At 44.5% G+C, this 14,506-nt stretch overlaps 1 protein-coding gene across 6 annotated transcripts in view; it reads left to right on the top strand.

Annotated features, from left to right (window-relative positions):
• Positions 1-14,506, top strand: part of TUT7 (terminal uridylyl transferase 7) — a 76,609-nt gene that overhangs the window by 14,435 nt on the left and 47,668 nt on the right. For 2 of the 6 annotated variants that reach the window (XM_061626555.1, XM_061626580.1), the window contains exons 1-2: positions 9,541-9,741; positions 12,796-13,302. In XM_061626555.1, coding sequence (XP_061482539.1) covers positions 12,816-13,302 — 487 coding nt within the window. In that variant the 5' untranslated portion in view covers positions 9,541-9,741; positions 12,796-12,815. Of the gene's footprint in view, positions 1-9,382; positions 9,470-9,540; positions 9,742-12,795; positions 13,303-14,506 lie in introns of those variants that run through there. The other 4 variants (XM_061626596.1, XM_061626588.1, XM_061626562.1 and 1 more) reach the window with 3 other exon arrangements.

The following is a 14,506-nucleotide window of genomic DNA, read 5'->3' on the forward strand; positions in this document are numbered from 1 at the left end:
TGTGTGATAGGGAATCAATATTGTGTGATCTCCACGATCAGGACCAGCAGGACACAGGTGATTTCCCATGGCAAACATGAGAAATGATGACTGTACTCTTTCTAATGTGTTATGCCATGTCCCCCATGGCAGCCATATTGTGTTACACCATGCCCTATGGCAGCTATTTTTGTGATTGATGCCCACACCACTTTCTCAAAATTCAAGATGTGCCTGCTGGTCCAAAAAGCTGGTGACCCCTGTGCTAAAATGTGTCCATGAAGTCTGATAATGCCTCTTGCCTGCCTGGATGGAGAATATAGAGGGTTGTATGAGTGCATGTAGAAACTAGCTCACTGGTCAATGCTAAAATTCACGTTTGTTGCTCTACCCAATTTTGCCTCTGGCCCTGCCCATAACTGGCATGTAGCCCTCAGATTATTACCCAGAAGAGAATGTTCCCTGCTACAGGGTATAGGTGCATGGGAAGGGTATAGCTGCATGGGGAGGTGAGTGGCTGGATGGGAAGGAAAAAGCTGAAGCTGAACCCTGACAAAACCGAGGTACTGTTCGTGGGAGACAAGGGAAGGTTAGGGGATTTGGACCTGGTGCTCATGTTGGCTTGTGTGCGTTGTTGTGTGAAACAGCATACATTACGTTGGAGTTAAGTTGAGCAAGAAACATCCTCAGAGCATGTTAAGAGTCTTTATTAAGACATTAGGGCCATAGGCTTAAGAGTAAATACATGTAGAGATTCTTCAGTCACCCCCCTTCTGGTACATCTCTCTCCATAGATGAACACAAAACACAGCCTCTCAGCTCAGAGGCATAATTCAGAAGAACAACAACTCACATAGACTCTGTTACAACTTTCCCAGCTGTTATCAGATGGCTACCATAGCAACGGCCCTGGCCGTCCGTTCCCAGACAGGACATAGACATAACTCCCCCTTAACCACAGTTACGTCTTCACACTTGCAGGCTTCATGGAAAACTACTAGAGACAGTAATGCCTACTGGTCACCAGCCCAACAGCTTCCCTTTTTTCCATTAAGACTGCAAAATACACATGAACTACATCTCCACAATACATAGTCATACAGTCATACATTTCTACAATACCTCTTGCAATACATTTCAGTACATTGCATTTTCAGTTCAGTACAAACTTACATCTCAGTACATAGCAGTACATTTCAGAAACTCAATCAAACTTTGGTTCAACACATGTCAAATAAAGTGTTTCAGGATCCATTTCTACAACTTTATTCATGCCTGGACTTGTTATTAATCCCACAGTAAATCTGTCAGGCGGTTTGCCTAAATTCGCTCTCGTGGAGCGTCTTAAAGGAACCAGAGCCTCGGCTCTCTCTGCCCCCCCATTTGTGCTTGTGCTTGGCACAACCTGCACAGGAGCTTCCATTTCCTCAGCTTTTCGTTTCTTCGATCTGCGTTTTCCAGAAATGAGCTCATTCAAAACATCTCTGAGAGGAATTTGTGTACCTTCCACTTTAATGTCAACATCTGGCCTAAATTGTGTTCGTGTTTGTGTGTCATTTGTTCCTGTAAGAAGGACCATCTCCCCCTGAGCCCAAGGCTCCTCTGAGACTTTAATGCTTCTGCTCAGAATTAACTGCTGTGTTTCTGGACACCAAACTTTGAAATATGCATTCTCTTGTGCTCTAGGTGCACGTTTGCCACGTCTCTTACCCTGTGGCTTGTAAACTCGGCTGCGATGCACTCTTTCAGGCATCAGCCTGACTGCATTACATGAATACTGTGGCTGTGTGCCTTTAACAGCTGTCTTCTTACAGCTCTGGCGGTCATTCCCTTTCCGCCCCATTAAACTCAAGGCATCAGCACACTTCACACCCACGGTCATTTTAAACTGCCCTTGTGTCATGAAACCCTGACAGACAACATTTTCTCCTCTTTGCACCCAACATTTTCCTTTATCAAACCAGACTGAAAATTGACAACTCACCAGTTTGCCCACTGATAAAATATTATGAGCCAAGTCCGGAACGGACAAACAGTTTGACATTAGTCCAAGTTTGTCAAATTTAATCAGACCACGAGCTTTTACGGATTTCCGTGATCCATCAGCAAGTAAAACAAAGTCCTGCTCATCTGTAGACGTGTAAAACAGACTCCTGTCGTTAATTAATATATGGCTTGCTCCGCTGTCGACAATAAAGTTAATTTGTTCCAAGTCTTTGGACTTCTGTTTACAAACAAAGTTCACACGTCCCTGCTTCAAGCCTCCGTCCCTGGAGTTTCGCTTGATTGCACAATCTTTACGGAGATGCCCATGGGCCCCACAGGCAAAACAAGACTTCAGCCGCTGCTGCTCCCGCTTGTTTTCCTGTCTGCTTTCAGCAGTCTGCTCCGGTTCGGCACATTTCTCCTCCTTGCTTCTGACAGCTCCCACCGGCTGGGCTCTCAGCGCCTCCTGCCTCCGCTGCCATTCCTGGGACAATTCCTGCAACGCGTCCCACATCTTTTTAGCCGACGGCTCATCTCTCACACACATCAGTAGAGAATCCGATAGAGCCAAGATTATAAACGCCTGCGCCCTCTGGTCTCGACGCTTCCAGGCCGCGGTCAATACTGCCGGGGTTTTTTCTTCAATCACGTCCCATAAATCCTCTGTTATCAGCAAAGCCCTCATCCTCGGCTTCCAGCTGGCAAAATTCTTCTCATTAAGTCGTTTCATCGGCAAGCCTCCCCCAGACAGGTTTACAGCCATGCTGCTCACCTCCGTCTGGTTCAATCAATCAAGCTGCCCTCTCTGGAACTCCGTCTGCCATTCAGACCAGCAACTTACTCCGGTGTAATGCGCTGTGGAGCGTAACCATCCTCTGCTACCACTGTTGGCTTGTGTGCGTTGTTGTGTGAAACAGCATACATTACGTTGGAGTTAAGTTGAGCAAGAAACATCCTCAGAGCATGTTAAGAGTCTTTATTAAGACATTAGGGCCATAGGCTTAAGAGTAAATACATGTAGAGATTCTTCAGTCACCCCCCTTCTGGTACATCTCTCTCCATAGATGAACACAAAACACAGCCTCTCAGCTCAGAGGCATAATTCAGAAGAACAACAACTCACATAGACTCTGTTACAACTTTCCCAGCTGTTATCAGATGGCTACCATAGCAACGGCCCTGGCCGTCCGTTCCCAGACAGGACATAGACATAACTCCCCCTTAACCACAGTTACGTCTTCACAGTTGTAGGCTTCATGGAAAACTACTAGAGACAGTAATGCCTACTGGTCACCAGCCCAACAGCTCAATGGGGTACAATTGCCCCTAAAAGACCAGGTCTGTAGCCTCGGGGTCATTCTTGACTCCCAACTGTCCATGGAAGCTCAAGTTTCAGCTGGGAGCCGGGCAGCGCTGTATCAACTCCATCTGATACAGAGGCTACACCCCTACCTTCCCAATCATCTGCTCCCATCGGTGGTACATGCCCTGGTCTCCTCTCGCCTAGACTACTGTAATGCGCTCTACGTGGGGCTACCCTTGAAAATGGTCCGGAAGCTGCAACTGGTACAGAACGCGGCGGCGCGCCAGATTAAAGGCAGCCGCCGGCGAGATCATATCACTCCAGTGCTGAAGGAGTTGCACTGGTTACTGGTTGTTTTCTGGGCCCAGTTCAAGGTGTTGGTTTTGACCTTTAAAACCCTATACGGTTTTGGCCCAGTCTATCTAAAGGAGCGCCTCCAGCATCATCAGCTATCCCGCCCAACAAGATCAGCCTCAAAAGACCTTCTCTCCATCCCCTCAGTAAAAACAGCCAAACTGGTGAGGTCTAGAGAGAGGGCTTTTTCAATTGTGGCCCCCACCCTGTGGAACTTCCTCCCAAATGATCTCCGCCATGCCCCTTCTATGATGAGTTTCCGCCAGCCCTTGAAGACCTGGCTCTTCAGGCAGGCTTTTGGGGTGGGCTAGATTTTATCTTCATTGTTTTTAGATTTTCAATGTCTAGGTATTATATGCCTATGTTGTACATCGCCCAGAGTGGCTGGACAGCCAGCCAGATGGGCAACTAATAAATTCTATAAATAAATAAATACATACATACATACATACATAAATAAAGGCAGTTCCCTCAGCTCTTTGTATCTCAAAACATGATTGTGTTTCAGGAGAGCCAAAATATCCAGCTTCCTCTCCTATTAACACCATTCTACATTCTTCCAATATATCTTGGGTGGCCAAATACAAAAGATGATTGGTCTGGTGCACCTTATACTTGTGTCTCTTCCATGACAAGCAGGGTTGCCAGGTTCATGGCCTGAGACTGATTCTGTATCTTTAGGAGAAGAGAAAGTCAGCCAAGTGCAGGTGTTCTTGCAACATTGTAATGAGAAAAACCACAAGGTAGAATTCTCCCTTCCCCCTGCACAACTTTTAAAGATATAGAAGACCTCTTGGAGGCTGGGCCGGGCTCCACGTGCTGAAATTCATGCTGGCACACAACTATTTTAATTTAAAGGTGCAGGAGCTCTGTCCTCTTTTGCATTTGGCCACCTATGTACATCCTAACATTAATTTGCCATATGATTGGCACCTCTTTTCCAGACAGAAGCTAAGGTGCTCTTAAGACCTATAATGGGATTCAGGACCGGTTCCAAAGGGTGGCCAGGTTGGGCACTGGCCCAAGGGCCCCACAGCTACAGGAGCCCCTGGGGGGCCCCTGAGGGGCCCTCCGCTCCCCTTCCACGATCCGTGGCACGAGCTGTGCCACGGATAGCAAGACAAGAGCTTCCAAATCACCCGCTGCCATCGCCACCACCTGCCACCATCCCCCCCACTTCACCTACATTTCTCTGCTGTTCTTTGTGGCTGCGCACACTGTGCGCACAGGCCGAGGTTTCCATAAGGGACTGAAGCCTCTGCCGCCATCTTGGTTGATGGCAGCAATGCGCGTGCTGAGTGCCATCAACCAAGATGGCGGCAGAGGCTTCAGTCCCTTACGGAAACCTCGGCTGCCATCTTGATTGATGGCAACCCTGCGTGCGCAGTGCGCGAAGCCGCAAACAACAGCAGAGAAAGGTAGGTGAAGTGGGGGTGGGGGTGGCAGGGGGGATGGTGGTGGTGGGCGGCAGCGGGTGGCTCGGAAGCTCTTGTCTTGCGATCTGCGGTGCAGCTCATGCCACGGATCGCGGAAGGGGAGCGGAGGGGCCTGGGGCAGGCTGATGCCCAAGGGCCCCGGCATTCCTGGAGCCGGCCCTGGTTTTACCTATCCTAAGTATGATTGCACAGGAGTAAATCCCACTGAACTCAATAAATATGCAAATGATCAAACCTGTCCTTCCCCTCCCCTCCGCCTCCTGCCTGCTCCTGATGTGGAAAATTCCACAGCTGTGGTGGGCGAGGGTAATTGCAAGTACAAAGGAGGGTGGAGAGATTGGAGTGATGGTGTAAATTTTTAAAACTCCTGCCACTTTAATAGCTAACAGGGGGTTACTGCACAGCTCTTCTGGTGCACATCGCAGATAGAAATTTTTTCATTTGCTATGTGGGATCACGTGTGCTTGGATGTTGCGAGGGTATATAAGGGAGTCTCAGTCTTTGTTCAGGCAGACATGCTTGTGTGATCGCTGTCTCCTTATGTAAGTAATAAATGCTAGCTTTCTGACTGAAGGTCTCGTGTGCACTTATTCCTGAGTCCGAATCATTTAGTTGTGGAACAATAAAAGGAATTTCCACAACACTCCTCCCATCCTCCTCCCTTCCTCCCTCCCCTTGCTCCCTCCTCCTCCTCCTCCTCTGTGGTCAGTTTCACCTATCCTAAGCATATTTGCAGTGGAGAAAATTCCACTGAACTCAATAAGCATGCAAATAATCAATCTGTTCTCAGCAAACTTGCACAGGATCCCATTTCTTACCTCCCAGATTAAAAAACAGAGAAATTCACTAATAGGCAAAAAATCTTGCAGTTTAAGAACGTACCTATAGCCCACAGATATTTCTGTCAACCTTTAAATACCAAGCTACACAGGAAGTGGATTGGACTGTGAAAGACCAACCCAAATGGTGTTTGCATTTTGACAAATTTGTAGGGCAGTACAATATCTCAGAGAGGAGGTCAGGTCTCCTGCTCCCCTGGCGCATTCACTATAGCTGCCCAATTAGACTGCTTTTTAAAGTTTGATAGAAATATTTGTGGGCTATAGGTACATTCTTAAACAGTAAGTTTTTTTGCCTATTAGTTAATCAATTAAATAAACATTAAATAATAATTAAATGATTAAATTGCATATATTTGCACATGAATAAAAAAATACTTCTGAAGGGAAAAAGTATACTTCGTTTTTAGTTGAGGCATATACATAACACAGCAGGCATTGGTTTAGAAGAGGCGTTCCTTGCTGTGTGCATGAGAGAAAAGAGAATGGTTCTTCTAAGCTGGTCAGCCACCCACCCATGGTTTTTATAAGTAAGTTATATGAAACATTGATATACATTAAAAAAACTAACTGTAGATATCTTTTTGTCAATTAAACGTTGTAGCCACACTTGTATTTAGATTTCTTCTTTCCATGCATTTGCATGTGGAGGCAAAATCCCACCTCTTACTCAAATTTACGCTTGTATCCCAGCTAAGTTGAGTAGTCCAGTTTGTATTGTTTTCATATGTGAGGCTTAAATGGCTTTTAACTCTATCTTTGGCTATTGATTGTAGCGATTTTATTCATGAGGCTTAAAACACCTCTCCCACTCTTTTATGTTAATATCATTGTGCAGAAGAGTCTTTAATCATGCTGATCAACCCAGATTTGCCAAATAAGGATGAATCAAGAGCTGTTTTAAGCTCAAGTACAAAAACATGGCTGGCACTGTACTCCACTTTGCACCCTTGGATAGCAGTATGCTCGTCACCATTCCTATCATTCTCCCGCATGCCTTGACAGTAGATATAAAGGAAAAGCAAACTATAAACACACCTTGAGTAGTGACGATGTTTTGGAAGCAATTTTGGCCATTATTTCAAAGGAGACATTGACACATCTAAGTGATGCGATGAGTCATTTTAATCAGTCCATAGGATGAGGTTAAGAGTCACTCTTAATATGCTGACCTAGCCTAGTTTCTGCCTGGGTGTGGTACTATGTCACAAAGGCCTATATTTTGAAAGGATTATTGTGCTACTTCCTCCTTAGCATCTAGATGGGAAGACTGCAAATCTTTTTTAAAAAAATAAGAAGGCCATCAGTCAATCCCATATTAAAAAAAAAAACTAGTTGAACTGGAGTTTCATCAACCTTTCAGCCTTTCTAGACAAAATTGCTTTTGCACGCCATGTTTGGAGTTGTTGCCATTAGCTGAACATAACCAAACAACATTACCAAAGCTAATGCATTCCTTCCTAGGGAACTACATTTTCCCCTGCGCATAAATTACAATATTGAGCACTGGGAAAATGCAATTTCACCCCATCCATAGCTAAATTAGTATAATAATGTGGTGCACTAGCGACACACAGCATCTACTGAATTATACCTGCAACATCACCAAGACGAGTGCCACAAATTCTTCTCCCCTCCACATCTGCAGCAGATCATGGTCAGTATGTACAAATTCAACAATAATTAAAGCCGTGTGTAGACTTTTCCTGCACAAGTTGGCATTAAGTGTGGAGGAGAGAACAGGACCATACATGTCAGCCTCAAGCACCCCCTCCTCAATGTCCATGCATTTGACGGAACATCTGTAAAGGAAATGCTTGTGTTTGTGCTGCTTTACAAATATTACACTAAATATGTAGCTGATAGGGCAGGGAATATTTTAAATACCACTGTAACCCACTCAGGGATCACTTGAAGGGTGGCTTGAAAATTCTCTAAATAAATAAACAAAGTGACTATAGTGGAGCCAGCACTTCTGCCATCGCAGGTAGCGTCAGTGAGTGAAAGAAAGTATCTGCATGGGGCTTAACTGGTAGGATTTTTGCAAGACAAACGCCACTTGCTGAAATTCCCTCTTCCACATAAGTGTTAAAGGGGTTGGAGCCCTGTCCATTTTTGCAACTGGCCACCCTAGTTTCTGACCACATGTGATTATACATCCAGCTATTATGAGATTTAAAAAGCAACTTTAACACAATGCACTGCTTTTTACAGCAATTTATAGCACAATCCTAGCATGTTTACTTGGACAGGTTGTGTTCACTGAGGCTTACTCTCAGGTAAGAAGGCATAGCAGTGGCAGCTGGTACCCATTTAGGACTGGTGGGGCGGAAAGCAAAGAGCCCAACTGTAGGTTGAACCAGAGTCAATGACAGGCAAGCCAAGTAATTCTAGTTTTGTTCCCATTCTGTTGCTGAGTTTACAAAAGCAGCAATGAGACAAGGGGGAGGAAGCTCATAGCCAGAGCTACTCTCTGGACTGGTTGTGTCTAAAAGGCAGATGGGCTTGGAGGAATCAAGAATAAGGTTGGTGGTGCAATGTCCCATTTACCCTAATGGACTAACCAACACTGTAGCATGATGGGAAACTTGTGACCCCCCTAGACGTTGCTGGATTTCAACTTCCATCAATCCCAGCCAGCATGGCCAATAGGCGTGATGGCAGTTAGAATTCATCAACATCTGGAGGGCCAAAGGTTCCCCACACCTGCCTTACAGCACAATCCTGTACATATCTATTCAGAAGCAAGTCCCATTGAGTTCAAAGGAAGTTTGTCTCAGGTAAATGGGTTTAGAATTGTAGCCTCAATCCTGTATATATCCAGGAGTAAGCCTTTAAAACGTTTTGTAACCTTTCCCCCCCCCCACATGGTTGAAATGCCGCCCTACTTGGAACACACACTGAGAAAACAACTATATGTATAAAATAACGACAGCAAGTGATTCACTTATAATTTCCAGAATTTAGAACTATGCACCTCAAACCTGCTTTGAACCTAACTATAACATCTGGAAGCATAAAACAAAAGTGTAAAGATGTGAATATACGTAGTAATGAGTAAAAGGCACATTTGTATAGCTTTAGAGGCACGCTATATTCTTATCTCACTTGTTCGAAGGTTAAGGTTTACTCCCTGGGTTCACTACTGCATAAAACTGTTGCGATTATGGGAGATTCAGTGAAATCACGGGCTGGCTTTGAGCCACTCACTGTCTCTCAGCCTAATTTACCGCACAGGGTTGTTGACAAGATTAAATGGGAGAGAGGGAGGAGAGACCGTGCATGGTGTTTTGAACTCAGTGTGGTAAGTGTAAGGTAAAAATGTAGTAAAAACAAAATAAAATTTATTTTGCAAAGAGAAAACGAGAATACAGTTTGATAAGGCTACGATTAAAGACAAAAAGGCTGTTTGTTTTAAATTTGTTTAAGGTTTTTTTTAACATTTAATTTTTAATTATTTCTGGTTTGATCGTGTCTACTTTTAGGATCGCGAGGTTCTCTTGCTATCGGAGTCCCTGATGGCCAGAGGGGCGGTTCTTGCCTCTCGCGTCATGGCGCCCGTAATTCGTGAGGTAAACACAATGTGCCGGATGGAGCAAAGGCGCTGCGACTGGCGCTGGGCTGTGGAAGGGGCGGAGGAAGGAGGAGGAAGGGAGGAGGGGGCAGTGAGCTCGGGTGGTTGGTGTGACGGGGGCTGCTGCTGCTGTTGCTTCCGTCTCGGTACAATGGAGCGAGATTAGTAACGGGGTGCGGAGGGGCTGGCGGAGGTCGTGGCAGTGGGGCAAGGACGAGGACGCAAAAGCAACGAGCCTGGGGCCCGAAGGGCGGTTCAACCGGTTACCGAGTAAGTTCATCCTCATCCCCCCTCCCCCAATGAGCGGGATAGAGGGAGACACTGACTGACTGCCTCCCCTCCTATCTGTCTCATGTGGGGAGCGGGCAGCGCGTACTCGCCGCCGGTAGTTTCGGGAGGGGGGGTGACGGACGCTGCGAAGATGTGCCTGTGGCTCCAGTATCAGAGAAAGGGAAGGAGGTTCTTTTCCAGGCCTGAAAGGCTATTCCCCCCTCCCCTCCCCTCCCTTCACGCTGCCTTCTTACTCCGCTTGGTGATATAGCAATAATCCCCTCTGAATAGGCAAGGGGAGCCCGCTCCCCACAGACACGGTGTCTAAGGCGTTTTCATGAGTGATGTTTACTTTAGATTAAAATCTGTCTGAAACATCGACTGTGAACTCCACATTTTATTCACCATTATTACTCACTTAAAGGGAGAGTCATTATTGATAATAAAATTCTAGACTGGTTATTGGCTAAAGCGCTCTGGGTGGTGCAGTTTGTTACTCCGAGGGCAAGCTTTTCAGATGAGATTTACATCAGGTTTTAATGGGAAACAAAACATGTCGTTCACATTCACACACGCACATGTGCAGATGCACTCAGAGGGCTGTATACACTTCATTTGTTCAAAGCACGTGACTTCCCCCAAAGATGGTGCTGGGTGCTGGGAACTGTAGCTCTGTAAGGGGTAAGCTGCACTTTTCATGATCCTTCGGCGGAAATTGTGTGGTTTAAATGTGTGGTGTGTACGCAGCCTCTGTGTATAAAATAATGTAGGTCTCCATGAACATTTGATTAAATAATTGGCTTTATCTGCATTCTGTCCTGCAGTAGCATTCATATGAGAGTTAAAAAGCAGGAAAGACCTTCAGCAATGCTCTTAGTTGATGCGTATTAACTTCTGTTCTTGCAGGATCTGCATTTATATACTTAATAGGGCATAGGTATTTGATGGGGGGGGGTCTCATGAATAATGGACTTGTGAATACTGGATTTTGTTGTTTATTGGACCCCTTCAGGGATTGTATGTGCTATTTTCCCTACTTGGAAACTGTGAACACCAGTATGTTCAAAGTGAGGATGATGAGGATGAAGCAGAAATAAGAAAACTGTTTCCCTGCTGCAGACCTTTCTTGTTTCTAAATATGAAGATTAATATAATACTATGCTTCATTGTATCCTAGTGTATTGCTGTCCACCATGGGCAGGATTGTTTTAGAACAGGGGATGTCCTCCTTACTTCATTACATATGGCCCTCTTCATGGCGAATCTGTTAATATACACAAGAACAATTTGAACAATACCAAAATTAGGCTCAGCTCATATCTATGGAAATAGCTAATGACAGTCTTCTAATGAAGTTCACAAAAAGTTCCTAGCTTGCAGCTTTTTTTTAATACTGATCTGCTAAAGAGGCTAGTAGCTTGCATTACCGTGCTAGCCATGGAGGAGGGGAAGCCCCTACCTCTTCATCCATCATGGAAACGCAGACAAGTAGGTCCTTAGCAGGCTAGATTTTAGAGAAAGCCTTTTGTAAAGTACACTGATGGAGAAGGGACAGAGTGATCCATTCCCCCCCCCCCGGCTACTAGACCTTTGTGTTTCCATGTTGAATGTGGAGGAATCCACTTGTTTTCTCTGCAGGTAGCACAGAAACCAACTGGGTTATTGGTGGTGGGATGGAGCAATCCATCCACCAGCCTGCTCACTTGCAAAATCTAGCAACAAGCTCTGGCAAGAAGGAAATTGGCCACAAGTACTGAGTTTTTGTATTGGTCCTTCCCAGAAGGATTCACTATTGTGTTCAAAGCAGCTACCTTGGTATATCAGTTTCATATGAGACAGAAATCCTGCTTTTTACAAAGAAAATAACCCTAATGTTACCTTAACTTTTATACACACATATTGTAAGTTGCGTGCACACTAAATTATTTAACAAGCAATTCTTTCCTTGAGGATGCACAAAGTTGAAGTGCCCTCAGTCTCTTTAAGTGATAGAATAGGCTGACTTTAAATAAATTTCTCACAGTTTTGGTGCACTTGTAGATTTCATGTTTATGTCTGGTTGCTGTCTACTTTTAGTTCCACTTAATTCTCTTTTCTTTTGCCATTGTGTACAGTACATTTTGAATTCATGCTCCAAAGGTGCGATCTGGTGTGATGATATATAGGTTCTGCAATCTTGTCAGATGGAATGGTGGAGAATTTTGGCTGTTACAGATGTACTGCAGACCATGTAGGCATCTTGTGATGCAAGACTGATGTCCCTCATTTTCTCCGACTTCTGTCTCTGTTAACACAAGAACAGGAGGCAGGGCCTGTAATTTTAAGTACAAGGTGCTACCAGTATGTGCCTCATCAGCTTCTTATTTGCTGCAGTAGTCTTTGGAGCTTAGTGTTCCTTGTTGGGTGTTGCATATGTTTTCTAGGTCATTATTGGAATGATGGAGGGTGTGGAATGTCAGTTGTGTACAGACATACACACCCTTCGTGGGAGCTCTTAATAAGCCTTCCTGGACTAGCTATCCCATTTCAGTTTATATAAATATGTATATACTATTAGTATGACTACCTTGGATGGTCAGAATACTCAGCATAAACGTTATTCTGTTTTGGTATCACTCTTCTGTCACAAACCTCATGTTATATTTTAAAATCTGATAAGGTTTATGGTATTAATATACCTAGAAGAGGTAACATGTATGTTCTACCTTCACTGTTGGAGGCAGTATGTCTCTGAATACCAGTTGCTGGGAATTTCAGGTGTGTAGAGTGCTGTTGCTCTCAAGTTCTGCTTGTAGGCTTCGCATGGGCATTTGGTTGGCTACTGAAAGAACAGGATGCTGGACTAGATGGACCTTTTGCCTGATCCAGCAGGGCTCTCCTTATGTTATTATGTTTACTAATAAAGGCTAGGCTTGGCTGAGAGATAGTAGCTTGCCAGTGGTGTACTTAGTGGGAATTTGAGCCTAAACCTTCTATGTTCAGACTTAGCACTGCCCTCTTCATGGCATTCAACCTGGCCCGTTTTGAATATGTATTTATTCCCCCATCCCACAGGGAAAGAGTGAACAGCTATTATGATGGGAGATGCCACAAAACCTTGCTTTGCCAGACGTAATAAAGAGCGGGGAATTTTAAATGAGGAGGATTTCCAGAAGTGTGCTTTACATCACGATTACCAAGCAATGGATGATTATGGAAATGGGCACATGAACATAGGAATCGAGAAAAGAAAGGGAGCACTGGGTCACTATGGAACAAGTCCCAGAAAGGGAGCACATGGTGTTTTGAATAGTCCAAATTCTTCTAAAAACATTGTTCACAATCAAGGGACAAGGATAAATGAAGCCTCAAAAGACCAAATTAAGAAGTGGGTGTCTGACAACCATCATGCTAATCTAGACAGTTGGAGAGAATACAGATCTACAGCCCGGATTCCTGTGCTTATCAGGACAAGGAAGGATTCTTCTTATGAGTGTGAGAGCCTAGGAAACAGAAATGGAAGAAGGCAGCTCCAGAGAGACCTAACAAGTGACGATGTGTCCGATAGGAGAGGACATTCTGGTAATATAAACATCTTTAGATCGTTTTCTTCCATGTTAAACTTTCATGTCTTTTTTGTGACTACAACCTTAAGAATTGTATTCAGGTGTCTTTTAACCCTGGGAAATATTAAGCCTACCATGCTGCGACATTTCAAGCAATATTATTGTTAAGCTATGGCAAAATATACACTCTTCCTAAAACTATCAAAGAGAAGATTCAGTACACCTCACTCCTGTCTCCTACTTTAGGTGTTGTGGGGTTTTCCTTGCAGCAATCACACCTGTATCCTGTGTGAGGTAAGTGGGTAAAAACGTTGCTGTGTCCCCCTCCCAATACATGAATTAAACCCTCTAGCCAAGGCAGAGTTGTGTGTGAATATTTCACATTCATGAGAACCACTCCCAGTATTTTAAGAATGGCATGTAAAACTTAAGCAGCACAACAATAGGCCCTTAAACTTATTCAGCATTGTATGAAAGCCCATATTGCAATATCAGTCCTTAGAAACATAATCTAATGGGAACCTCTATTGCACAGTCCCAGTTGAAATGGAGATGTGCAAGTGGTAACAGTCTTATTAATGAGCAATCATTTCAGAGGGGCTTGCACAGGAGACATTCTGGGTGAATTGTGCCCTACGTGGCTTGAGTAAAGCAAACATCTGAGATTTTTCCATCCCATCCACCCATTCTAGCCAAATCAAATGTGCACTGGTGCCAGGTGCATATGGCTGCTGTCAGTTCCCTTAGAGGGTGGTGCTCTCAGGGAATATAAATACTTTTTAAGCAAAATCTTGGTTTCATGGGATTCCTTATCTGGGTCAGGACCCCAATACCTTAGGGACTGCCTCTCCCCTCATGAACCTAAACAGACCAGACCCTGCATTTGTCATCTGAAGCTCTTCTTTGTGTGCCACCTCTGAGGGAAGGGCAGAGGGTGGCAACACAAAAACAGGTTTCTTCAGTGGTGACTCCCCTATTGTGGAATGCTCTCCCTAGACAGATGCACTTGTCATTGTCATTATCAATGTTTATGTGCCAAAGATGTTCCTATTCTCCCAGGCATTTCGCTCTTAATTGGGGTTATGGGGCATGATGATACCCTAGCCTGCATTGGTGTTCATCTTTTTATAGGGTGGGGTAGGATTTATCCTGTTTACATTATTGCAGGATGAACATTTGTAGTGAATAATGTTCTTTTTATCTTTCTGATGTATTTTACG

This window comes from Rhineura floridana, chromosome 1 (genome assembly GCF_030035675.1).
Source record: "Rhineura floridana isolate rRhiFlo1 chromosome 1, rRhiFlo1.hap2, whole genome shotgun sequence".
NCBI lineage: Eukaryota > Metazoa > Chordata > Lepidosauria > Squamata > Rhineuridae > Rhineura > Rhineura floridana.